This window comes from Phragmites australis, chromosome 2, assembly GCF_958298935.1.
Source record: "Phragmites australis chromosome 2, lpPhrAust1.1, whole genome shotgun sequence".
Lineage (NCBI taxonomy): Eukaryota > Viridiplantae > Streptophyta > Magnoliopsida > Poales > Poaceae > Phragmites > Phragmites australis.
The window spans coordinates 25,969,262-25,994,627 of NC_084922.1; the positions used below are offsets into that span (position 1 = coordinate 25,969,262).

Here is a 25,366-nt window from a genome sequence, read left to right on the forward strand (position 1 = left end):
TACACACATCCAGCCAAACTAGAATTTGCACTGCTTTGCTGGCATGCGTAGCACAACTGTCGGTATAGCCATGCCAAGGCTACTGATCCCCAGCTGTAAGTCCCTGCGATCTCCCAATCTCTGAGTAGCGGCAAAAACATCCATGAAGCAACATCGCCGTCTGAATCCGAAAACAAAACAGCCCCAAACAAGTGCAGGACATACGCCCTCGCGTATCACTCAACAATCTCCTCGTCGGCATCCTCATCCAAGTTCGAAAAGTTGTCCTCCAGTCACGTGAGAGCGACACCGGAGGTCTTCGACTCATGTGAGTCCTCGTCAGGGCGAAGACCAAGCAGCTCCTCCACTATATCCCACCAACCACCTGAGGCTGTGCTCCCCGTGACCGGCTCACCGCTGATAGGAAGAGCTAACATCATGGCCACATCCTCAAGCGTGATAGTCATCTCTCCACATGACAGGTGAAAGGTGTGCATCTCGGGCCGCCATCTATAAACAAGGGTAGACAGAGCTGATGCACTGTACGTAGGCATTCCGCATCGGCAAAGAGTGGAGAAACCAATCAGACCCGCCTGTCGCAAGTACGGGTTGTACCGCTCGTCATACTCCATACCGGGGTGACCTCGCATGCGGAGTGTTGGTGGCATCTACAGCGAAAAAAGAACAAGAATTACATGAAGGAAATAAAAATACAAAATGAAAGAGACAATGCCATTAGCAGGATGTGAAATTTTACCTCTCCTTCGGCAACCTTCCTTGCCCGGTGTGTCGCATCGTAGTGCTCCTCCAAGGCTAGTCAATGCACCATCCTGGAAAAAAAGATTCAACAATTAGATAACAAAATCATAAGAAAGAAACATAATTGGAGGATATTTTACAAATTGTAACTCTTACAGTACATCAGAAACACAAAGATTGTCTAGACGTCCTGTTGCGGCGTGGCCCACGCCTACTACCCCCTCTTCCCCTCTTAGACTTCTCACATTTAGGGCATGTTGGTTTTTTATGCCCTTTCTTATGGCAATGTGAGCATTCGTCTTGGGTGCCATTGTACAAAAAGTAATCCAAGTTGTTTTGTCTCTGTGATGACCCCATCCTATCCATGTCGTTCCGCAACCGCTTAGTTTTCCGTCTTCCCCTAGTGCTGACCAAGAGAGTATCACCGATCGCATATGTGCGACCTTCGTATTGGGGCCACTGCGTAGGATCAAGGTACGGTTCAAAATGAGGTGACCATGTTTCAATGACAACATCTAAGGAGAACTCGAATGGCACACGTAAAGGCGACTGATAGTCCAACTTATGGATACGGCAAAGTGTTATCAAATGGGAACATGGAAGGTGATATATTTGGGGTTGTTGGCAACTACACTAATTTGTAGAGAGAATGGCCACGAATGCCCGACCGCCATATTGTTCACCACCCACACTTGTGCCACCACGCTCAGTTACCTCATACTTCCGTGACTTCTTGTCAAAGCACACCGCATGTTGATGCGCCGCTTTAGTCTTTTGTTGGGTTAACTTCTTCAGAACCACTTTTCCCCACTTTTTCTTGTCCATATTTTTCAACTTCTTGAAAGTGCATCTAGGCCCCTTTGTGGGTTTTGGCTAATTGATGACAAGCAATTAACGGACTAATGAGTTTATCGAGATTATAAACAGGTTTTAGTCCCATTGAAAAGGTTAAAAGAAGTTGGCATCCCTCAAAAAGAAAACAGAAGCGGCATGAAGAAACTCAGTAGGGTTTAATTAATTTTACTTTTGAACTTGAGTTTAGGAATGTCGTACTATCAAGAGGGATGCATTTTGATAGTCTTGCTGGTGTCTCAGTGCTCAAAGTATCTTTTTAGAACCAAAAATTGAGAGACACAATCACTCACAGACACCGAAAAAAAGGGCAGACTTGTCTGAACCAGGAGTCTCCGGGTTAGCCCGGATACTCCGGATTCTGTTAGTGTCCCAGAGTCTTCGAGTGAGACTCCGAGAGAGGGTCTCTGCCTGGCATAAAAGTCTGAGCCCGGAGTCACCGGGTTAGCCCGAATACTCCGGATGCTGTCAGTATCCCGGAGTCTCCGAGTGAGACTCCGAGAAAGAGTCTCTGTTTGTAGAAGGTGCTAAAGCCGGAGTCTCTGGGTTGGTCCGGAGTCTCCAGGTCCTGATGCTTCCAGACCCCCCGAGCATCCTCCCGACTGAGATCTCGGTAGTTTCACAAGTGTTACTTGGAGTCTCCGGGTGAACCCGGATACTCCGGGTAAGTATAAAAGTCTTGTAACGGCTAGTTTCTGACAGGGTTGGTGCGTGTGTTTTTGTGCTACCCGGAGTCTACAGGTGAACCTGGATACTCCGGATCTGTTCGAAAAGCACTATAACGGCTAGTTTTTGGGGGAAGGGTATAAATACCTCTTCACTCTCTACATTCAATGCTGCTGAGCTACCTGCGAACAAACACCTTAAAAGCATTCAATAGCCCTCCCAAACCCCTCTAGTGTTTTGATCTTTGCAAGATTTGAGAGTTAGGGTTTGGGGAGTGAAATCTAGAGCAAGAGAGCAAAAATCTAATCTTTGAGCATTTGAGGTCTTCACCAAGCTTTGATTTGCATTCTTTACTCTTGAAGCTTCGTGCTACTAAATGGCAAGGAGTCACCCGTAGAGCACCCAATCTTTGTGGAGTGCCACGGGAAGTTTGTATCACCCTTGATTTGAGTAAGAACCCTAGCTCGATCATTATGGTCGCTTGAGTGAGGATAGGGTTGAAAGAGATCCGACTCTTTGTGAGCTTCTCAACGGAGACGTAGGCACTTTTTTGTGAGGTGGCCAAACTTCGGGAACAAATCCTTGTCTCTATTACTTTCTTGCGTTTTACTCATTCAAGTTGATATTTGGGGATTTGCCCCAATCTTGTTGCTTGTGAGTATTTGGGTGCAGGTTGTTGTTGAAAATGAGCATATGCATCTTATAAAGCATGTGGTAACTTGTAGATCAAACTAGACTTGCTTAGATTCACATTGATTTCGAGTTCCTGTATAGTCCGGATAATTCGGATTGAGCCGGAGTTTCCGGGCACTGTCTGATTCGCTGCAAAGTTTTAATTTTTCAGAAATGACTATTCACCCCCATTTAGTCGTCATCAAGTACTTTCACTTCTCAGCTTTGCTTAGCCTGTCAACAAAGTACTCATTCAGCTTTTCGAAGGTGTAGGCCACGATTGTTGTAACGGGCAAAGACCTAATTCCCTTAAACACTTTGTTGAAAATCTCAGTCATGTTGCTAGTCATCATACCATATCGACATCCTTCCCTGTCAAATGCCCTAGCCCACTTATATTTCTCGACCATATGATCTTCCAAACACTTATGGGGACCTTCATCAAGCAACACAACCAACTTCTTCAACTCCTCAAAGAACAACTTCTTCTCCTCAAGCATGCAAATACATCTGAGATCCTCCGTTTGACCCTTTGTAGCGCCATGTCGGTGGAAGTTGGTCGCAAAGTGCCGCATGCACCACCTATGGTGCATATTGCAATGACCAGGGACGTCCATCTCCACAACATTTGGAATACCTTTGTGCTTGTCGGATATGGCCTAATTACATTAATCCTAACTAAGTGCAGGAACCATGCCCAATTCCTATTGTCCTCTTTTACCACTAGAGCAAAAGCAAGAGGAAGCAGTTGATCGTCACCATCTGCACCTATCGCGGTCATCAAAGTGCCCTTGTATTTCCCCGTCAAGAATGTGGCATCAACCGAGAGGACTGACCTGCAATGCCTGAACGCCTCCACACACTGCCCGAAGTACCAGAATGCACGATTGAAAACATGCTTTCGAACATTATCAACCATTACGAACTTCTCCTGATGCGGCTCTATGTGGTACACTGTGCTTGGGTTCCACTCCTTAATTGCATCGAACAAGGTAGGAAGGTGTACATACGCTTCACTCCAATCGCCATAAATCATCATCCTTGCCATCTCCCTAGCCCTCCAAGCCTTCCCATAGCTGATCTTGTAGTCAAATATCTCCTCCACGATCTTAATCAAAGCTCTAGGAGTAATGTTAGGCTCTGTTTTCACAGTGCTACATAGCCGATATGCAATGAATCTGGCATTCAACTGCAAATGCTTGTCCGAACATTCGTCATCAACACATGTGTGGGGCTCCACAACACTAGTGACTCTCCATGTGCCGCAGTTTGTCTTGCGGGCCCGGACCATCCACGCACATCCAATTCTCTCACATTGTGCAGTGTATCGCATATTACAATTAGAGTGAGCTACTTTATATGGCCAGTTGTGCTTCATTGAATACTCTTGGAGTCACATCTTCAAGGATAGCATTGTGGGCATTACCTTTCTGCACAATTGGTCTTCGAGAAACGTCAGGTACCAAAGCCATAGTACAACCTCCATCTACTATAGCACCTTCGATCCCACTAAGGTCCCTAAATTCAGAGACACGAGGATGGCAGCCAATCACCGACTCGAAAGCACGACAATCCTCCTCCCTCATCTCACCAATGGGACCATCATCATCGAATCCTCCTCGTATTCAGCCTCATAAGGGACATCGTCCACTGTCATGTCGCCAAATACACGAGGGTCCAATTCATCGGATACCCTTGCTAGATCAAAGTCATGCCATACCAACTCCCTCTTGGCTGCACGACTTGCTTCCTCTAAATCAGCTTATTCCCTACCACCAACTGTTTATGCATTGATCGTACCAACCTCTTGTGCCAAACGCACTAAATAACTCTTCAATACCTCCTCTTCACAAGCATCTTCAATTACGGGTTGGGAACCACCATCCCAGGGCAAAGGCTGGCTTGCACCTACTTCAACCTCGGTATTTAATCACTTGTCAGGCCAACACATTGCGTCGATGGCTTCAAGACATAGAGACCGGTTTAAATCCAGTCCAACCTCAGCATGTGTCTGAACCACCTTCCTTGCCGCAACCACCTCAAGAGTTTTCCACTGAGATTCCTTCACCGTATCCACATATGCTTCCCACTCTATGTCACCCTCCAACTCAAGCATTAATTTGTGACTATAGCGATGACCCACGTCATACCTTTCTTGCAATTCAATAACTACATCTGGTTCATTCCACCCCACCGCCTCCTTCACTTGTTCTACCAACTCAACAAACTTGGGACGATTCTTGAAAACTACAACCTTCAATCTCATACTACTGCTAAACTTAGCACTTCCATCATCATTTTGCAAAAATTCACCATCATAGTGCATACGGACTATTCTTTCCATCTATAGCAGGACATCGAAACGTAGCATATAAGTTGTTTGGCAAAAATAAAACACAACATTTATGATGTGTTGAACAACATGTACACACTACATTCGATCATATGAAGACACAATATCACAAATTATCAATGCATAACAATAAACCCTCACTTTTTAAATGAACTAACACAATCACAAAACAAATCTACATTTATCATGCACATACATATAAATTTCATCTCAAATTGAATAAAATTGCAATGATATACAACCCTAGATTACGAAAAACCAAAAAATTTAAATAAAATTGAACAAAATTACATATACAACCCATATGCTACCTACATTGACCCACACATGAATCCAAATTACAAATGTAGCCCAAAAACAAGCGTTTTTTCATGGATTCCTACCTCTAGGATTCACACCAAAATCTTCCTAAATCACCACAAATCGAGACAACCAACAGGGGGGAACGGATGAGATTACCTTGAAGACCTAATCTCCAAGCAAATCCACGGTCAAATCGCCCAAAAATCTTGGATTTTAGGAGGGGGTGGAGGAGGCTTTGACGGTTCGGGCGTCGCCTGTGTGCGGCTCGGTTCGAAGGAGAAGACCGTGGAGAATAAAAGGAGGACAGGTCCGCATGTAACTTTATGTGTAGGGGTCCATACCATAGCTCGTGGCACGGGATATGAAAGGACTGCGCTTATGTTTTTGGCGTGGAGTATGGGCCACATTAGATTCTATCAGCATCGCTACTCACAGCATGTCACGCTGGCACTAATATCCATGCCATTACTATTGGCGCGGATATGGCTAACATCCGCGACAAAAGCTCTGGTGCGGAGCTGGAGTCAAAAATAAAAATAGTTTTGCCTGGTTTATTTTCTAAAATAGTTTAAAAAAAGTCAAAACGGAAAAAAAAATACCGATGCCAACTTGTCATAATTAGCTGCTGCAACCCGCGTCAGGCTCTCATCACGCTGACGAGTGACGAGGCCACGCCGGAGCCGAGCGTCACCGGGACGCGTCTCTGCGGTTTCTTGTGGCCTGCTCGTGGGACGGCGACGGCAGGCCCATCGGGCGGGAAGATGACGACGGCGACGGGATAACACGTGCTTTTCGGCGTCCCGAGGGTGTTTCCCATCGGTAACCCATGAAAAGTCTATCCAACAGAGAAGTGTTGCGATTTGCTAAAAAGAATCCTCATAAGTTTCTAAAAATGCTGCTCTTCGAACACAACCCGATTTGACCAGGAACGCATCTCGTCTCATCTCATCTCGACATGGAGTGGCCTTTCCTTCCCTTGACCATGTTGAGTTCGGCAGACAGCAGAAGGATAAATTCTCTCACCAAAAACTTATATATTATCCTTGAAACGATTGGATGGTTTGTTGCATGGGGAGGAGTCGTCGTAGCTACCGGGGCTATTTGGTAGGGAGGTAAATTCTATATAGCTTTGTTTAGAAAGATTTTTATAAGATTATATTTATATCATATATTTTATAATTTAATAATTGGATTAAAAAGAACAGAGAGGAAATTGACATATATCATTACAGATAAGATTGTCTTTTGTAGTAGGGAAAAATACAAATCCCCTAAAAGTCACTTGGATTTTAATCTTCCCCCTGGAAGTTGTTTTGTTGCAAAAAACACTAAATGTTTGGCTTTATTGCAAAAACACCTCGAAAAATTCAAATTTTTTTAAAAAAAATCACAAAAAATTCTTAAAAAATAGAGACAATTCTAATACATTCTGTGAATTTTTTTCAAAAATAATATCCTTTGCATCGTATTTCATGGAGAGTAAGTTTGAAAAAAAAAACATGTAGCTCATTTATTAATTCGAGTTAAATGCATAGTTAATTATTTACTAATCCAAAAATCATGAAACCAATTTTTTTAGTCTTCTTACATGATCCTCTATCTTCTAAAAATACATGAAATCTTGAAATAATTATTGTAACGTGCATGATTGTGTAAATATGTTGCAGATAGATTAATTCATAACTAATCCATAACACTCCCAAAATTAGTGAAACCACTTTTATTAGTTTACTTAAACAATTTGTGTAGGAAAATTAATAGTAGACATGATAAAGCTAAAATAACATGAGTTAATAAATGAGCTGCACGTTTTTCTTTTTTTTCCAAACTTCCTCTCCATAAAATATGATACAAAAGATATTATTTAAAAAAATCACAGAAGGTCTTACAATTTTCTCTAGTTTTTTTTTAGAATTTTTTGTGATTTTTTAATTTTTGAGGTTTTTTAAATAAAGCCAAACTTTTAGGATGTTTTTTAACAAAATAATTTCTGAGAGAAAGTTAAAATCAGGTAACTTTTAAGAGATTTTTTGCATTTTTCCCTTTGTAGTACTAGATCCTAAATAATTTTTTTTCCTTGGTCAAAGCTCTGCTGTGCTGTGGCTTTTGTTCGGTTCACTTTTTTTGGAGGTGTGTCAGTCACCTCTGCCCAATTTGAACATGTGCGATTGGTTTGACTTGTATTGAATGTGGAAGTCCTCTGGTGTTGTTCATACCTGATTCGACCTTTTTGTCTTTCTGTTCCCTTCAAACCAGTTCTAGTGTATGCTCCAAACTTTGTGGATGCTCGATCACTTTGTTTAGCGCTTCTGTGGAGTTACAAACATGATGACATGGGACATCTGTTTTTTTTTTCTTTCTTTTCGTAAAGGACATGAGGCACCTGTTAACTGGCAGTTTTTATAATTTACCAGGTAATTAAGACCACTTGTTGAATTTCTTAAAAAAGTGAGGAAGATATAACTTGAATGAACGTTTTGATCAAGTAATTAAATAACAAAGTAGTGTACATGGGCTCCACGTTTCTGTATGGCTCAGCTCTCATGTGCACTGTCCTTGACATGACACATCTGTTAAATGTCACTTTTTTATATACTATACCAGGTATAAAGTTAAGACCACTAATTGTCTCGAACAGAGTGAGGAAGATTTGAGCAGATTGAATAACGTTTTCATGGGTACCTAAACATCAAACTAGATGAACAAGTACTGCATATACTTATTCTTTTCGTTACATACCAGTATTTCGCTATGAACTTTATATGTTGCAGATATTTGACATATTGTTTAAGACCATCTTTTAGTTTTTCATAAAGAGATTATCATTTCTTTCGGCGGTTTAATGGTTTTCTTTTGTGAAGAGATTTTTTTATATTCCCTTCACTTTAAGATTCACAAATCACTTTTAAAGAAAGTTGTTATAGATGATGAAAAATAAAAGATATAAAAATAAAAAAAAATAAAAAATGAATAAAAAAATATAATTAGAGATGGTATAAGAGATATAAAGCTTAAAGCTGGCCCTGTTACCAGAGCTTCATTGAAAGCTTTAATCGGAGAGGTACAACACTAGAATTCGAACCAGGTGGGCTAGCTGCTTACCGCTGTGCTCCATGCACGCTCGTGGCCACCGATTTGTCGCCGCCGCTCCGCCTGCGCCAACAGATCAGAGGCGGGCCGTGCCGTGCCGCAGCGTTCTGCTTTCCCAGCCTGGAAACGTCACCGCATCTGGTCGGGTCAAGCAGGCACGTCGGCGAGAGCAAGGGACGCGACACCACCGCGCTTCCCGTTCGTCCTTGCCGGCGCCACATGCAGTTTTCACCGTCACGGCGCTGTCCGCGCACGCGAGTCCTGCCACGCCAGCCTCGGCAAGCGGGCATGCCACAACCCATCCCGCGCCCATTGACCACGCACCGCCGAGGTGACCGGTGGCCCAGGCCGCCGTTCCAGTCCACGCGGTGTCGTGTCGTGCCGCGCCAGCCCACCCACCCACCCACCCACCCACCTGCGCTAATCCTGCGCCGCGGCACGCGCATCCATGCCCTCCACGCGTAAATCCCTTCCCTTCCTTTCCCCTGTCCAAAAGCAACTCCAGCCGCGTTCAAACCTCGGCCCTCTACCTCATCACATCGGAGTTCAGACACACCATCGAAGAGTAGTATTTATATCGCCCCCTTTCGCACCAGTCCGTCTCCGCGCCAATCGCACGGACTTCCATTTCCCCGCCCGCCTCGTTTCTCCGCCTTTGACGCGCACCCACAACAAGCACGCGAGACCGACCCGGCCCGGCCGACGCAGCCTTGAACCGGGAGCGGTAGCCTGAGCAATGTTCAACTTATCTTCAGTTACCCCGTAATTGTGATTACTGAGCTTACCACAGACTGCACTATATTTATAAACTAAACGGTTTTAAAATTTCAATTAAGAAAATAAAAAATAAAAAATCCTAAAAAAACTACCGACAATTCTAAAAACTTATGTGATATTTTTTTTTAAAAAATAATATCATTCGTATCATATTCTATAAAGAGAAAGTTTTAAAAAAAATATACAACTTATTTATTAACTTATGTTAAAAAAAGCTTAACATGTAAATTTATTTTTTTATGTGGTTCATTTCTTAAGCGAATCTTTAAAATTGGTTTCACTTCATTTAAAGTTTGTTAATTTCTTTATGATTTTTACAAAGTTCACAAAAATCAAGTGAATATGTTAAGAAACATCATTGTAATTAACTTTTCATATCTACCATTATTTTTCTACATAAATAATAGTATAAGTAAACTAATGAAAATGGTTTCACTAATTCTGGAGGTATGGTGAGTTAATTATGAATTAATCTAGTTGCAATACATTTTTACAATCATGCATGTTACAATAACTATTTCATGAGTTCATGTGTTTTTAAAAGACATAGGATCATTTAATAAGGCTAAAAAAATTAGTTTCATGATTTTTGGATTAGCAACGAGTAAACTATGCATTTAACTTGGTTTAGCAAATACATTTTCTCATAGAAAATATTCAACTTTTTAATGAGTATAAATACTTTTATTATGTAAATCATGTTAAAAAAAACCAACAAAATTTGTTTCGCTTGATTTGAAGTTCAGATGAATTAGTTATTAATTTTATAAGGTTGAGCTTTTTTCGTTCACTGAAATTCAAGAATACCGTCGAAAAATCATTAATACCGAACAATTACCGATAAATTCGAATGGTTACCGATAATACGAAAAAATCGGTTGATAAATCATCGAATACGCACCGGTCACCGAGTGTCGATCGATCTATTTTTTCTCTAAATTTTAAATTTGATCGGACGAATTTTGAATGAATTTTTACCGATTTTTGAACTATTTTCGTAACAACCGTGAATTTCTAGGTTATCGTTGAGGACTGGTTTTTAAGTCCAAATAGTTTTGTGAACAGCCTGAGCCTGCGTGTGTGGTGACGACACAAGCCAAGCCGTATATGAGACCCGCATCCAACGGCCGCGCACCAACCAGAGGTGGAGGTGCAGCTGGTGCAGGGGACGACGACTTCGCCTTCTACTACGCCTTCCTGGACAGGGACGACAACTTCGCCTTCTACTACTCCTTCCTCCAGGATCCCGCCGCCCCGCCGTTGCCGCTCGCGCTCGACGCCGACGCCGTCGCCATGACCAACAATCGGAAAAGGAAGCAGCGCGGGGGAGGTGATGGAGGCGGCCCGGGGGACGACGAGGGCGGGAAGAAGGACGGCAGGAAGCGGTCCATCGCCAAGATACTCACCTCGCTGGCGGTGCTGGAGGCGGACGAGCACGCGGACCGCGCGGGCGCCGCGGACGAGTCCAGGCGGGAGCTCGCGCTGCTCGAGTCCAACGCCGAGACCAGGTCGCAGGCCATGATGGACTACTACGCCAAGATGGAGGGCAGCTTCGACGCCGCCGCGGAGACCGAGTCTGCCGCGAGATCCAAGCGCTCCAGGCTCGTGACGTCAGCCGCCGCGGCGGCCGTCGTGGCCGGGGAGGAGGCCGCGGCTTCGGCGTCCGCAACGGCGTCGGAGTCGGGCTCGCCGACGCGCGCGGCGGGGCACCACCAGCGGCGGCTGTGGGTGAAGGACCGGTCGCGCGCGTGGTGGGACCGGTGCAACAGCGCCGACTACCCGGAGGCGGAGTTCCGGCGCGCGTTCCGGATGGGGCGGGAGACGTTCGACATGATCTGCGGCGCGCTGGGCTCCGCGGTGGCCAAGGAGGACACCATGCTCCGCGCCGCCATCCCCGTGCGCCAGCGGGTCGCCGTCTGCATCTGGCGCCTCGCCACGGGGGAACCGCTCCGCCTCGTCTCCAAGCGCTTCGGCCTCGGCATCTCCACCTGCCACAAGCTCGTCCTCGAGGTGTGCGCCGCCATCAAGTCCGTGCTCATGCCGCGCTTCCTCCAGTGGCCCGACGAGGCCGCCGCGGCGCGCTTCAAGGCGAGCTTCGAGCGGACCTCCGGCATCCCGGGCGTTATCGGCGCCATGTACACCACCCACATCCCCATCATCGCGCCCAAGATCTCCGTCGCCGCCTACTTCAACCGCCGCCACACGGAGCGCAATCAGAAGACGTCCTACTCCATCACGCTGCAGGGGGTGGTCGGCCCCGACGGCGCCTTCACGGACGTGTGCATCGGGTGGCCGGGCTCCATGCTGGACGACCAGGTCCTCGAGAAGTCGATGCTCCACCAGCGCGCCGCGGCGGGGATGATGCACGAGGCGTGCCTTGTCGGCGGCGCGAGCTACCCGTTGATGGACTGGGTGCTGGTTCCGTACACGCACCAAAACCTGACGTGGACGCAGCACGCGTTCAACGAGAAGGTGGGCGACCTCCGGCGCGTGGCGGTGGAAGCCTTCGCGCGGCTCAAGGCGCGGTGGGCGTGCCTGCAGAAGCGCACGGAGGTGAAGCTGCAGGACCTCCCCGTGGTGCTGGGCGCCTGCTGCGTGCTGCACAACGTCTGCGAGCTGCGCGGCGAGGAGGTGGACCCGGACATCCGGTGCGAGCTCGTGGACGACGAGACCACGCCGGAGAACCCCGTGCGGTCCGAGGCCGCCAAGCGCGCCAGGGACAACATCGCGCACAACCTCCTCCACCGCGGGTTCGCCGGCACCGCATTCTTCTGAACTCTGATCACTGCCTGCCTCGACCGGTTTCTTTGGTACGAATTGGACTGGAACAAGCAGCGATTCTTTTAGCCGGTAGACTAGAAGATTTTGGTAGGATTGTCGCTGTTAGCTGTTGAATCACTTGATTGATCTAGATGGGAAACAACACAAGACTGTAATTAAACGGATCTTATGTAAACATCATTCGGGCAGCTGTTGTTCCAATGCTGCTCTACAGTATTATTTGGACAAAGGAAATTGAGAGAGATGATTAAAATGAAGTGCATTTCAATTTGTGCATCCTGTGTTGTGCGATTTGATTTCGGCACGAACTACTGATGAGATGCGCCGATTGTCCGGAGGCTTGTTAGCATCATCGTCGTCGGATGGGTGCACTGCAGATGCAGTTGATTGTACGCCTCGTTTTGCAATCAAGCGTGTGCACTATTTCTCGGGACATCCGATGAATCGGACTCTCCAACAGTACGTTGCAACATTAAAAAATAATATCTGCAACATCAAAACACCGTTTACAATATCAAAAGATATATATCAAAATAGCGCATAGATTTAGATCCGAAGAAATTATCTATTTAAATTAATTCTTATATTTTTTATCTCTAATATTTCAAAAGTTAATGTTTTAGATTTTATGAAAATTTATTTTTATAGTTATTTTCGTATGTTGCATCCGGCGTCAGCTGGTTAGTCCGGCGTCCGATTGATCTAGACCGGAAAAAATTATCCAATTGAGTTAATTTCTATATTTTTGCATCTTCAATATTTTAGATGTTCAAATTTAATGTTTCATATGTTATACAATTTTGTTGCCATAATTATTTTTGTATGTTACGCCCATCGTCGGTCAGTCTGGCGTTCGATTGATTCGGATATGAAAATATTATCCATTTAAGTTAATTTTTATATTTTCGTATCTTAAATATTTTAGATGTTTAAATTTAATATTTCAAATGTTATAAAATTTATTATACCCGACGATAGTAGGTCAGTCCGATTTTTTGTTTGGGCTCTAGACTTTTGGAGCATAGCATTATAGTTTATTCTCTCTACGACACTGTTCAGCATTATGGCACGAATGTAGTAGTGGTACAAAATCTTAAAAAGAAAAATCTAGCTCAATCTCGCACATCGTAGCTTGTACAATCGTTCTGATCAGTGCCTTCAATTACGCATTAATGTCCGTAGCTTAGAGAACTTTTACCTTTGACAACCAAGCATGCGTCCCCGCCGGCGCTCAAGACCTAGGCGTTCGTGCTGTTCATGCTCCGGCCGGCGCTCCCGGCCTAGGGAAGACAATGTCTTGTGGAACACGCTGAGAGAGGGGCAATTGCGTGTTTGAAGATACCAGACTGGAATGTGAACAGCTGGAACTTGATGATTGCTGCGTGCTCGGAGGAGTGGTTGGTTCAATGTCATTTGCAAGGCAAGCACATTGTATTTTGCTGGATTGAGATGAACTGTCATTTGCAGAACTGTTTGGCTGATTGTACTTACGCATGCCAAGAGCAATCTCATCAGTGAAGTGCATTTCTTGTTTGTCGGCACAACCAAAGGCTTCAAGGCCTTACAAGTTACAATGTGATGATCGATTTGTAGAAGATGTTCTTCTGGAAATTTTCTTTGGCAGGCCAGGATTGATTTAGGTAAGAGAAGAATATCGAACTTATTGCTGATATTCAGCTTGTGGCAATTGTTGAATGAGCTAAATAGAAGGGAAAAATGTGAAAAAAAAGCAAATAACCAAAGTCTGCCCTCCCCATTTACAAGGAAACTCCAGCCAATAACATAATGGTTGCAATTGATTCAGTTCCTCCTTCTATTTCAGTAAAAATATCATGCAGGTTTTGTTCTGCAAGTTGTGCATCAGGTTCCTTGCATACATTGTTGGTGCTTTTAGCACGTTTGTTCTGAAAACTCTATGAAGCTCTCAAGAGTTCAATAATATTACAGATTACAGGGCCTATTAAAAGTTGCAAGAAAGATCCCTCTATCTGTATATATTTTTGCAGTAGTGTATCAGTTGGAATATGTGCAATGTCATAACATTGTATCAGTTGGAATATGTGCAGAAAACTCAAGGGAAGATCGCCTTGCAGCTATGATGCGGCAGGGCCTTCGCCTGATGGGGAACACGATGAGTAAACGAACCAAATCACTCAAGAAACAAATCCGAATCTCTGACGAATTTGGCAGGGACCGGTTTTGCTTTGTATCACTATGTATCTGGGCATGAGTCGAACTCTAGTTATACACGTATAGGAGCCCAATTTGTAATAATCATGTAAATCTATGTATCTGTGATTAATTATGTGGCCAATTAAAACTCTAATAACACGCGTATCGGAGGCCAAATAGAAATCATGTAAAGATAGTATCTGTGTGATTAGAACCCCAACTAGCCGCATGTATATGGGGCTTGTGTGCAGATATTTTCAAAACTAATCTGATTTGATTCCTTCCAAAAAAGCCAAAAAATTCTAGCACAATATAATTTATGCAGGAATCGAACCCCACTTTCGGAAGTCATAGATTCAAGGCGCTTTTCCACTTAACTAGATGCTTGTATTTGGCTAGGCTTGGATGCTTGCTTCATTTGGATATATTTTCGTTTTAAAAACCTACTTTTTTATCCTTTGTCCATTGTAGATGATGTTATAGGCAAAATACAAATAGTTGGCGTATAAATGTTCTAATTGACGTATCTTCAAACCCTATAGCTATTAGAATAGCATTGTATGTACGTAACCTCGCCATAGTGATCTAGGCTCACTAGTACTACGTAGGGTATGGTCATACGGATAGCTAAACACAACATATGTGTTGTACTTCATACGACAACTGCAGAATTGGTGAAGGGGTGGACAACAAAAGCTTTCGCAGTTCGCTTTGCATAAAAGTGCTACGGGAAGAATGTCATGTAGTAAAACATGATTGTCATGACTTTTTAGTCCACTCAATTTACATTCTTTCATGTTGACACACCCAGAAATGTTTGAGGCATAGCCATCAAAGGTTCTATTGTTGAAGAAAGAGTATCCTTTTTCTCTCTTGACATGGTAAATGGTGCAGGAGGCACTGTTTCATTTCCTTCATCATCTACCATAGGACGAAGTTCCTGTCGAATTCTAAGTTCCACTAAGTCTATTCGTGCATTAAGGTCATCTTTTGTTTTAGAATCAATATCCAATAAAGTTCCAATTAAATCGTCGCACACATTTTTCTCTATATGCATTACATCTAGATTGTGTCTTAATTTGTTGTGCTCCCAATATGGTAGCATGAAGAATATTGACCTCTTTTTCAACCAATCTTTGGGCTTCTTTGTAGACTTCTTATTGCATGCCTCTCTTTTATGCTTTCTTGTTGGTTCCTATGGTAAACATTTTCCCTAACACAAACACTTTGCCCTGCAACATTCTCAGAACAGAGGTGCCACTCATCGTTTTAGGTGCAAGTTCAGTCTCTCCGACACCATCAAACTCTCTTTCGCCTTCGATATATGTGATTACATGGCAGGCATCAGCGATGACCTATATAACACATTTTTTGCCCTTCTTCAAGTAAAATGATTTCGTTGATACACCACAAGATGGATATGTGTATTTACCACCTGTGCTCCAACCATATAGGCAAGCTAATGCAGGAAAATCAATCAAAGTCCACAACAGTGTAGCTCAAAGAGAAAAATTCTTCTGCGAAGAGGCGTCAAATGTTTCCACTCCACCCCACAATTCTAAGAGCTCATCAATCAATGGTTGCAAGTATACATCAATATCATTCACTGGGAAACCTGGACCACGAATGATCATTGACAAAATTAAAGAAGTTTGCTTCATGCAGATCCAAGGTGGTAGGTTGTAGGAATAAGTATCACTAGCCAAGTACTGTGCTTTGAACTCAAGTTCCTAAAATTGTTGAATCCATCACTTGCAAGACCAAGGCATACATTACGTGGCTTCATAGAAATTCAAGATATCTGGTATCAAAATCTTTCCATTCTTCGCCATCAGCTGGATGTCGCAATTTTCCATCTTTAATGTGATCCTCATCATGCCATCTCATCTCATCTAAAGTTTTTTCAGTTGCAAACAACCTTTGCAGCCTTGGTATCAATGGAAAATAGCGCAACACTTTTGTTGTTTTCTTTTTCCTTTACAATTCAGTTGAAGACCCATTCTTCTCGTCATCTTTCCAGCGAGAGATACCACACACATGACAAGAACCTTGGTTAGATGTATCACCTCTAAAAAGAATGAAATCATTAGTATAGGCATGGATTTTTACATAGTCAAGCCCTAAACCCCTAATGATATTTTTTTGCTTCATAATAGTTCTTAGGTAGGTTGCCTCATGAGGAAGTGCATCAAAAAATACACCAAGTAGCAACGTGAACGATTGTTGTATCCAATCAGGTAAGCACTTCAAGTGATATAAAGTGACTAAAAAAGACAATTTAGAAAAGTCTCCACACCCACGGTATAACTTTGTGCCTGCATCCTTCAAGAAGCTTGCATACACACAATGTTCCCTCCTTATAACATCATTTTCATCTGTAGAATTTCCATCCTGAGGCACAATATGTTCCATATTTGCAAATTCAGACTGAACACCATCTGGTTCGCCATCAGACATACCTGCAGGTGACACATAGCTTTCAGGCATAACAAATGCAGCTTGTAGCAGTCCTTGCATGTCATCCAATCTTCCATGCCATCCATCTTGTACTTCGGCAGTCCTTGGAACACCCGAAGTAGGCAGAATCTTAGTGTTATTTCGCTTGTCAGCAAATGCAAATGAAGGTGAATCATAATCCTCCCCATGGTGAACCCATGTAGTATAACCTTTAACAATACCATCACATCTTAGACGTGTCCTAACTTCATCTTGGCTCTGGTTTATTCTGTTTTTGCAATTTTTGCAAGGACATAGTATCTCGCTATCTAGTGAAAGGTTACGGAAAGCAAAAGATAGAAACTGGACGGCGCCATGTTTATAGGCAGAGTCCCATTTTGTTTTACTCATCCAACTTCGATCCATCGCCCTATAACGATATACATAAGAAAATAGAAGTAATCAAAATTTTACATTATCGAGTTTCTTACTATCGCAAAGCACTAATAGTATCAAACAATTTGTTCAAATGAACCTATTGCCAAGCAGGTTCCCTGATTATAACCCTAAATTTACATATCGATCTACTGTTCAAAAGCTCTAACAACGATGCTCATACGATACACAGATTTCTTAACAAACTACGCTAACATGAGCTAAGTTGTGTCCCATACATATAATCGGCTAGATCACAGAAAAAATGAAAGATAGGCCATATGATAAGAAATTGCATTTCAAAATAAATGAACTAAATTATTCCTATGGTATAGTTAAAAATCATTGTGAAATAAAATTGAAGTTATATTACAAGCAATTTAAAGGAAGAATTGACAAATTCCATATTACTTTCTCTATTTTTTTACCATCCAAAGAAATTAAAGCAAAGTCCATATTACTTTCTATGAAAATTGATGCAGTCAAAGTTCAAAAAATCAAAACAACAGTGCGATGCAGTTAAGATTTCACAACATCAAACGAATGAACCTTTCTCACGGTTGCATGCCTACGCATGCGGTGTGCCTGCTGCCTGCCCCTGCATGTCGATGCGCCTGTCCCGCTATGGCGTTGCCCACCCACGCCGCCCGCCTATGTCGCTGCTCTCCGCCGCGGCGCTGCCCACCCACGCCGGCCGTGCGCGCCGTCCTCGTCCACCTGCGCCCTGCATCTGATTAGGGAGGCGGCATCCGAGTGGAGAGGCACGGCGGCGGGGCAACGATGGTGGGGAGGCGTCGTGTTCAAACAGTGGGGAGGCAGCGGCCGGATGGTGCGGATCGGTTGCATACGCATGGGCTATCTTCATTTAGTTGAGAAGTATTGTGCAGCGGCCAGTTGGATCAGGAGTCCGTGATTATGTCCAGTGTGAACAGTACTAATCCATTTGTAGGTTGCTGCATGGTGTCTATGATATGGGCTGTGTTAGTTGGGCCTTCAGATCGCTAGGCCATCTTTGATATGGCCAGATCTAGTGGAAGATGGTGGTCAAAACGTGTCTAATATCATATTAAAAAGCATATTTAGTTGATTAATGACGGTTGAAGTGTATCGAATACCATGTCATTTTAAGGCATTCTCAAAACCATATCAAAAAGCATCTTTACATGACTAGCGTCGGCCGACGTGTGTCTAATATCGTGTCAAAAAGCATATTTAATTGTCTATCGATGGTTGAAGCATATCAAATATCGTGTCACATCGAGACGCTCTCAAAACCATATCAAAAAGCATCTTTACATGGCTAGTATCAATCAAAGGTTGTCTAACACCGTGTCAAAAAACATATTTAATTGTCTAGTGATGGTTAAAGCATATTGAAGACCATGTCATTTTGAGATGTTCTCAAAATCATGTCAAAAATCATCTTTACATGCCAGTGACGGTCGAAACGTGTCTAATATCATGTCAAAAAGTATATTTAGTAACCTAGTGATGGTTGAAGCATGTCTAAAATGTGTTAATTTGATATGTTCTCAATATTGTATCAAAAAGCATCTTTACATGAGTAGTAAAGGGCAAAGCGTGTCTAATATCGTATCAGTTTGAGATGTTCATAATATCGCATCAAAAACATATTTAGACATGGATGTAAATATGCTTATAAAAGCACTGCTACATAAATGTTTAGATGCGGATGTAAATTGCTTGGTTGCAATGCCATCCGGACCCCTTAGAGCTTACAGCATCTCTAACAATACAGTTAGTTCCTATCTATTATTTCTTTCACATCATCTATTGATAGTGTGAAAGCTTACCTCTTCAATAGATGGCCGGTAGCACAATTAAAATTTTAATTAGTCCACTCACCATGTTCTCTCTGAACTAATCATTATACACCTTTTGTTTTGCAATTAATGTCTCATGCGTTATAGTTTACTCCCTCCGTTTAGAAATAGTATGTGCATTTTTTTGGAAAAATCAATTTTTATGTACTTTGACTAACATCTAATCAAATTATAAGAATACCTAGTGTATAAAAATTATATAATTATATTCATATTTAAAATGATTTCACACTATATATGTTTGATAGCTATAAATGATATATTTTGTGAAAAAACATTAGTCAAAATCTAATTTCGAAGACCAACCTTAAAAAAATACGCCTACTATTTTTTTAACAGAAGGAGTATCTATTAAGAGCTAACTTTTCACTCTATTTTTTCACCTATCTCCATCCTAAAATAAGTATGTACACACGCACAGCCATACAATAGCTAGTTGTGTATTGGCGACACTTTGGTATACATTTTTCTTCTATATAAGCGAACGAATGAACTGTAGTGTTTTATGGTGAGAGTGAGGCGGTTTACCCTAGTGCCGGTGGCTTGGCTGGCGCCGGTGGTGGAGCCTAAGCATATCACAGAGGAGGAAGCTCGACGCGATCAGAAATCCCTTTCTTCGTCCATTCATGTGGATATCCTGTCTTCATCAAGACCGTGGCAGTCGATGGCGTCGAACATCCCTCTGGGAGGTTCTAGGCTTGTGGTGGGATTTCTTATTCAGAGGAGGAGAGCAGGGATGAGGCTACAAACTTGTCAGAGCTTATGCAGGAGGCTTTGGCGGCGGGGTTCACAGTGGCGGACCTCTTGGCTAAGGAGGCGGATCTGCCTGCACCGTCCTCTACTAAGGTGACTTCGTCTGATGTTGCAGGGACGAACAGGCAGGGTGCTTTGGCGAGAAGAATTGTTAAAGTAGTCGTTCAATGAAAAATGGATATTCGGCCTTGGTGTGGGCATTTATCGTCATCCAAGGTCTCACCGCCTCTCACGGTCGGAGATGTTCTTGAGGCTGCGAATCCGTTTAATCGACAATGTCGCTTGGTCCCGTCGTCTCCTGCGACGGTGAAGGGAGTTTGATCTGGCAAATTTGGCGATCAGCCATCTTTTTAGGAAAAATCAAATTTAAGTTTCAAAATTGATCTGCCGAGGGTGTCGAATTGTAAGTCCTGCAATCCTTTCTGGCCCACATTGGGCCTGATTGCTCTCTTCTCCAAAACAGTGAGACGGCATCTGGATAACCCTAGGGCACAGTCAACCTTACTGTCTCCTCTACAATTGTGATCATACACAGATGTTGTGAGGGCAGGCATGAAGCATGTCAGAGTGAACCTGGGCGCGCAGTGAGGAGGGGTTCTAAAATGTGGTATGGCTCGAGGCAACGACAGGGGCTAAGGGAGCTTTGTTGGAAGAGGTGGTTTTCAATCAGCAACTCAAGGTTTCCACCCATACGGTGGACATAGTGGTAGAGGGTACTATGGTCGTTTCCAGGGAGGCCGGTACCCATACGGTGGTCACGGCGGCGGCTGTTACCACATCATCACTGGAGATGCTTTGGCGGTAGCGACTGCCGCATCGGTCGTTATCTGTGCGGTCCGGTGCCAATTTATGGTGCTCAGGCTCATCATGTGCATCTGGGCGCAACCGCTGGGGAGCAGTTGCACCTGCTCCTGCTCAGTTGGGTGTTCCAGTAGAGGCAAATTTTCAAGGCACAGTGAACACTGGTCCTATTCTAGCGATTCTGAGGGATGTGCCTCCGGATGCCAGTGGTCCATAGGCAAACATGGTTCCTGGTCCACAGGCAAACCTGATTCCTCAAGGTACCACAGGTGTCACAAGTGGGTCACCAGCAGAAGCTTCCATGCTTTTGGCTAGCTCGGGAGTTGGACCAGGGGGCTGGGGGAGTTCCAGTGGCTGTGGAGGTGCCGGAATCCTGTGTTCAGGGAGCAGCGAAAAATGGTACTGGAAAAGCTAAACCCTACTATTTTTTATGTTGTTCAAAAGGTCATGTGCAAGATGATTGTACCACAATTTTATTTTGCGATATCTATGAAAGCAAGGAGCATATAATTCATAGATGCCCTCTCTTGAAAGCAGTCAAACCGGTGGTTGTACCATGTGACTATGCATTGGATGGCCTTGGTTTTTACTATATTCCACATTCATCTAGCTAGAAAACCAAGAATGAGTCCAAAACAGTTTTGGTCAAAGTGATTGAGGGTTCTTTGTCCATTGCTAATGTCACGGCGGAACTTGAAGGTTAATTCCTGGTAGATGGAAGTGGGTAGTAGAGGAAAATGGAGACAATACATTTCAAACCATCTTTCCTTCCAAAGCTGAATTAAAGCGTATGGTGGAATGGGGTGTCGTACAAACTAAGACACAAAATACAAAGATGGTGATCGAGGTGCATGTGAAGAGGTAAAGTATATCATGCCAAAGGTATGGCTCCAGTTCCGGGGGCTGTCAAAGGAACTGAGGGACTTTCTTACCATTTGGTCTGTTGGTTCTATTTTAGGAGTCACGCAGATGATAGATATAAAATTTACAAGAAGGCATGACATAGCTCATATGCAAGTATTAGTCCTTGATCCCAATCTAATTCCAGAATATGTTGATGTGGTTATTGGCGACTATCTATATGAGTTGCAACTCTAGGTTAAACCAAATGAAAATGAAGCAAATTCGGTAACATTAATTTTAGACAACGCAGGAGAAAGGAATGACAATGGTGCGAAGGGTGAAGATACTGGAGGATTTAGAACCTGCTCTTCGTGCTCCAGGAGGTTCTGGCACCACTTCACAGGACCATGCCAATGGAGCTGCCCAAAATGATTTTGGGAAAAAGGCTACATCGATGGAAGCTTGCAAAATCATCGATCAAGGCTCAAATATGTCTCTAGGCATGCTATGTGCCCGGGAGGATGAGCCGCATATGGAGCCACTGGGTGGGCTGTGCATATGTGTGGACGTGGCCCACACGACGTCTCTGGGAACACTCATTGCTCGAGCAGAGCCTCTGGACGCGTAGAGTGCTCAAGCAGTGGTGTCTGGCGCAGAACTGAATGCGGAGAAGCACATAGTGGGTGACCTTGTGGCAATTCCAGAGGCTACTTCATCGAGCTCGCGTAGGAGTAAGAGATGGTTAGCCTCAGTGGACCAAGATACACAGGAGCGGGCTATAAAACTGAAGGCGGATCACAACATGGATGAGCCAGCAACAAAAGGTGAGCAAAATTTGTCTATTATCTTTTTCTGACGAGCACATGGTTTCCAATTTTAATAGTGTGGGTGTTCTTTTAAGTACTGAAGCTAATCATGTGGTACTATTTTTACTATTAAAAAGAATGAATTGCCACGTCTAAGGGTGGTAGAGAAAATTGATAATCTGTCATATCTGCTTGAAAAGGAAGAGAAGGAAATGGAAGAGGAGGAAGTGTTGGACCATCTTGCATTAAGTCACTTATGTGGCGATCTAATGGATGAGGTAATGGACACGGGCAATGATAATTTATGTGATCAAATGACTATCACGGTTAAGTCCAAAAAAGCATCTTCTAAATTAAATGGAATCCGAGTTGGTAATAGTTCTGGGGAAAACTAAACATCGTTAATGGTGAAAATGGTTTTTTGGAACAGCAACAGGCTTAAGGACCCGAAAAAACACAAATATGTCTTGGATTTATCTAAGGAGCAAAGGCTAGACTTCATAGCTACCTCATAAACAAGAAGGGATAATTTCTCACAAGCTTTTCTTAAGAACCTTTGTGGTGGAAAAGAATTTCTATATCATAGTAAAGCACCTAGAGGGAGATCAGGAGGTATCTTGTTAGGCATAAATTTACACACTTTTGATATAGGAGATATTGCCGAAGGTGATTATTATGTTAAATACCAGTTATGTAATAAGTCGGATGGTTTTAAATGAGCTTTGGTTGTAGTCTATGGAACGGCTCAACCCGAGTTTAAAGACATTTTTCTAACAGAACTAGTTCATGTGTGCAGAAATGAATCATATCCTATTCTAATAGGAGGTGATTTTAATATTTTGAGAGGTCCACATGAAAAGAACAATGGCAATTATGATCATAGATGGTCTTTCTTGTTTAATGCCATTATTACTGGACTAGATCTAAGAGAATTGCATATGTCAGGAAGGCACATGGGCTAATTCACTAGCTGTTCCGACTTTCGAAAAGCTGGATAGAATTCTAATGAGCAACGAATGAGAGCAGACATTTTCACCCTCAACTGTTCAAGCTCTGACGAGGGACATTTCTGATCATACGCCTTTGCTACTAAATACAAGCGAAGTATCAGCAACTAATAATCAACCTATGTTTAAATTTGAACTAGGTTGATTACTATGGGATGATTTTTTTGATATGAGGTATGGTCAAACGAAATGAGTGGTAACACTCCTATGGAGAGATGGCGGGCAAAACTACGGAAATCGAGATAGCATCTAAGACACTGGGAAAAAAATGTGAGTTGGATGTATAAGAAAGAGTAGAAGAAACTTTTGGACACTCTGGATGAACTCGATAAAAAATCAAAAAGAACTTTGTTGTCTCCTAATGAAGTTAATCTTAAGCATTGTCTCAATGAAAGGTTAGCCTAACTTTTGAGAGAAAAAGAGATTAAATGGTACCAACGTACAAAGGTCAAAGAGTTAATTCAAGGTGACTCTAATACCAAATACTTTCACTTGGTAGTAAACGGGAAACATAGAAAACAAAGAATATTTCAGCTAGAAAAAGATGGGGTAATAATTTGAGGGGATGTGGATCTAAAGAAACACATCACATCTTCCTATAAGGGTTTGTTTGGCCATCCAGAGAGTAATCACTTTTCGATTGATGAGACACGACAAGATGACATCCCCAGGTTTCGAGTGTAGAAAATGAAATGTTAACATCGGTGTTTACTGAAAATGAAGTAAAACACGCTATATTTCATATGGAACATAACAAAGCACTGGGTCCAGATGGTTTTCCAGTGGAGTATTACCAGGCTTTCTGGGAACTGATAAAAGCTGACTTGATGCCTTTGTTTGATGACTTCCACGAGAGTTTATTACTTCTGAATAGTCTTAATTTGGAACCATAATATTATTGCTTAAAAAGCAGTGAAGCCACTCAAATTCAATATTATAGGCCTATTTACCTATTAAATGTAAGCTTAATTTTTTTACCAAAGTGGCCACGAACAGAATTTCTGGTGTAGCACAAAAGGTAATAAGTCCAACGTAAACAATTTTTTTGTCAGGAAGGAATATTGTCTTTTTATTGAGACTTTACATGAGCTACATCGTAAGAAATTAAATGGGGTCATCCTAAAAATAGAATTTGAGAAGACGTATGATAAAGTCAGTGGCCTTTTTTTACAACAAGTGTTAAGAATGAAGGGTTTCTCACCAACCTGTTGCGAATGGATAAGAACTTTTGTTCAAAGAGGAAATGTTGGGATAAAGGTGAATGATCAGGTAGGACAGTTTTTTTAGACTAAAAAAAGGTCTTAGACAAGGAGATCCTTTATCTCCAACCTTGTTTAATATAGTAGTTGATATGTTAGCCATTCTAATCAATAGAGCTAAGATTAATGGTCAATTCGCTGGGGTTGTAACGCATTTAATTGATGGAGGTCTGTCCATCCTACAATATATGGATGATACAATCATCTTTATGGACTATAATTTAGAACATGTCAAGAATATGAAGTTATTGCTTTGCGCTTTTCAATAATTATCCGGCCTTAAAATAAATTTCAGCAAGAGTGAGTTTTTTTGCTATGGGCTAGCCAAGAAATGTGAGGAACAATATTCTAAACTATTTGTTAGTTACAAGGGTACCTACCCTTTTAGATATTTAGGCATTCTAATACATTATAAGAGGTTATGCAATAGGGATTGAAAGATCATTGAGGATAAGTTTGAGAAAAATTTGAGCAGCTGGAAAAATAAGCATATAACAGTTTGGGGAAGACTGGTTTTAATCAACTCAGTTTTAACTAGCTTGTCAATATTTATGCTATCTTTTTTTTTATCCCTAGGGGTGTCCGACAAAAATTAGAGTATTATAGATCAAGATTTTTTGACAAAGCGATGGTCATAAAAAGAAGTATATATTAGCTAGATGGGATATTCTTTGTCAACCAAAAGATCAAGGAGGGATGGGTATCTAGAACATTGATTTACAGAACCAATGTTTATTAAGCAAATGGTTGTTTAAGTTAATCAATGAAGATGGTTTAT

General features: G+C 42.6%; 1 protein-coding gene across 1 annotated transcript; it reads left to right on the top strand.

Annotated features, from left to right (window-relative positions):
- The first annotated feature begins 10,517 nt into the window (after nucleotides 1-10,517).
- LOC133905467 (protein ALP1-like) lies at nucleotides 10,518-12,489 on the top strand. The gene has a single exon (XM_062347265.1). The coding sequence runs from the start codon at nucleotides 10,559-10,561 to the stop codon at nucleotides 12,224-12,226; it is 1,668 nt and encodes a 555-aa protein (XP_062203249.1). The 5' UTR covers nucleotides 10,518-10,558; the 3' UTR covers nucleotides 12,227-12,489.
- Nucleotides 12,490-25,366: the final 12,877 nt, after the last annotated feature.

Coding starts and splice junctions, on each gene's coding strand:
- LOC133905467 (XM_062347265.1), top strand. CDS start 10,559: ATGAGACCCGCATCCAACGGCCGCGCACCAACCAGAGGTGGAGGTGCA.